At 40.0% G+C, this 1,005-nt stretch overlaps 1 protein-coding gene across 1 annotated transcript; it reads left to right on the top strand.

The window, feature by feature from the left end:
• Positions 1–34: 34 nt before the first annotated feature.
• LOC114580215 lies at positions 35–763 on the top strand. The gene has a single exon (XM_028697033.1). It carries the CDS (start codon positions 35–37, stop codon positions 761–763), a length of 729 nt encoding a protein of 242 aa, XP_028552866.1.
• The last annotated feature ends 242 nt before the right edge of the window (positions 764–1,005 follow it).

The following is a 1,005-nucleotide window of genomic DNA, read 5'->3' as shown; positions in this document are numbered from 1 at the left end:
GTTTTAAATTTTAATTGCATTTAATAAGAGTAGTATGTCAGGCCATATCCGTAATGTTATTCCCATGCTTATTTTTTGGTTCATTTGGCTGGCTAGAAATGATTCCCGTTTTAATAACATTCGGATGAATCATCTTGCTATTATTAATCGTATTAAGGAGAAAGTCTTTGCTCTTTTTTCAGCTAACCTTATTACTTATAAGAATTTTTCTAATGTCTTCTCTACTGCTGAAGAGTTTGGTATTTATAATTTGGGTTCCTTGCATTCTTCGGGTTCCAGGTGGTCTAACTGGGCTGCTCCTAATCCCCTATGTTTTAAGATTAATATTCATTTGGATTTATATGGTGACAAGTGGTGTATTGGTGGCGTTATCAGGGATTCGGTTGGGAATTATATTGCTGGTTTTGCTGGGGATTCTAAGGCTCTTGATGAGCTGAGAGGGTTCTTGGTTGCTGTCAATCATGGGCTTTCTGTTTGCATTAATTTGGATTTGTATAACGTGATGGTGGAAAGCAATTTTCTTGTTGACCCTACCATGTTTTTAGTTCATGATGGTACCAGCTGTGGGCATCCGAGTTTTTACCTGCGTAGACATAATATGGGTTTGAGGGAGGTCTTGAATTGCTCTTTTAACGTTATCAATGTGGAGGTTAACTCTGTTGCCAGAGCGTTATCGCTCTTTGGTAGCAGTTTTAATGCTGTTGTTGATCTCAACTTTGATCTTTTACCTGCGAATATTCAAGGCCTTTTTTTTCTTGGATAAGCGTAAGGTTCCTTATGTTTTGGGAGGTTAGTTGTTTTGCCTCTGTTTTTGTTTTTTCTGTGGGTGTCTTTGCTGCTGTTGGTGGTGGTTGTTGTCTCCTCCTCTTGGTGGTTGTTGTTTGTTCCTGGGTCCGTTGGTGGTGGGGTGCTGGAGGTTGGTTTCTGGTCTGGTTGTGATGTGGGTGTTTTGTTGGTTCTCTGGGGTTCTTTTCTCTTGCTTGTTGTTGTGGCTGTTTTCTGTGG

The sequence above is a fragment of the Dendrobium catenatum genome, unplaced genomic scaffold (genome assembly GCF_001605985.2).
Source record: "Dendrobium catenatum unplaced genomic scaffold, ASM160598v2 fragScaff_scaffold_853, whole genome shotgun sequence".
Lineage (NCBI taxonomy): Eukaryota > Viridiplantae > Streptophyta > Magnoliopsida > Asparagales > Orchidaceae > Dendrobium > Dendrobium catenatum.
Note: the sequence above shows the minus strand (reverse complement) of the source record. Positions and strands in the feature narration are given on the sequence as shown.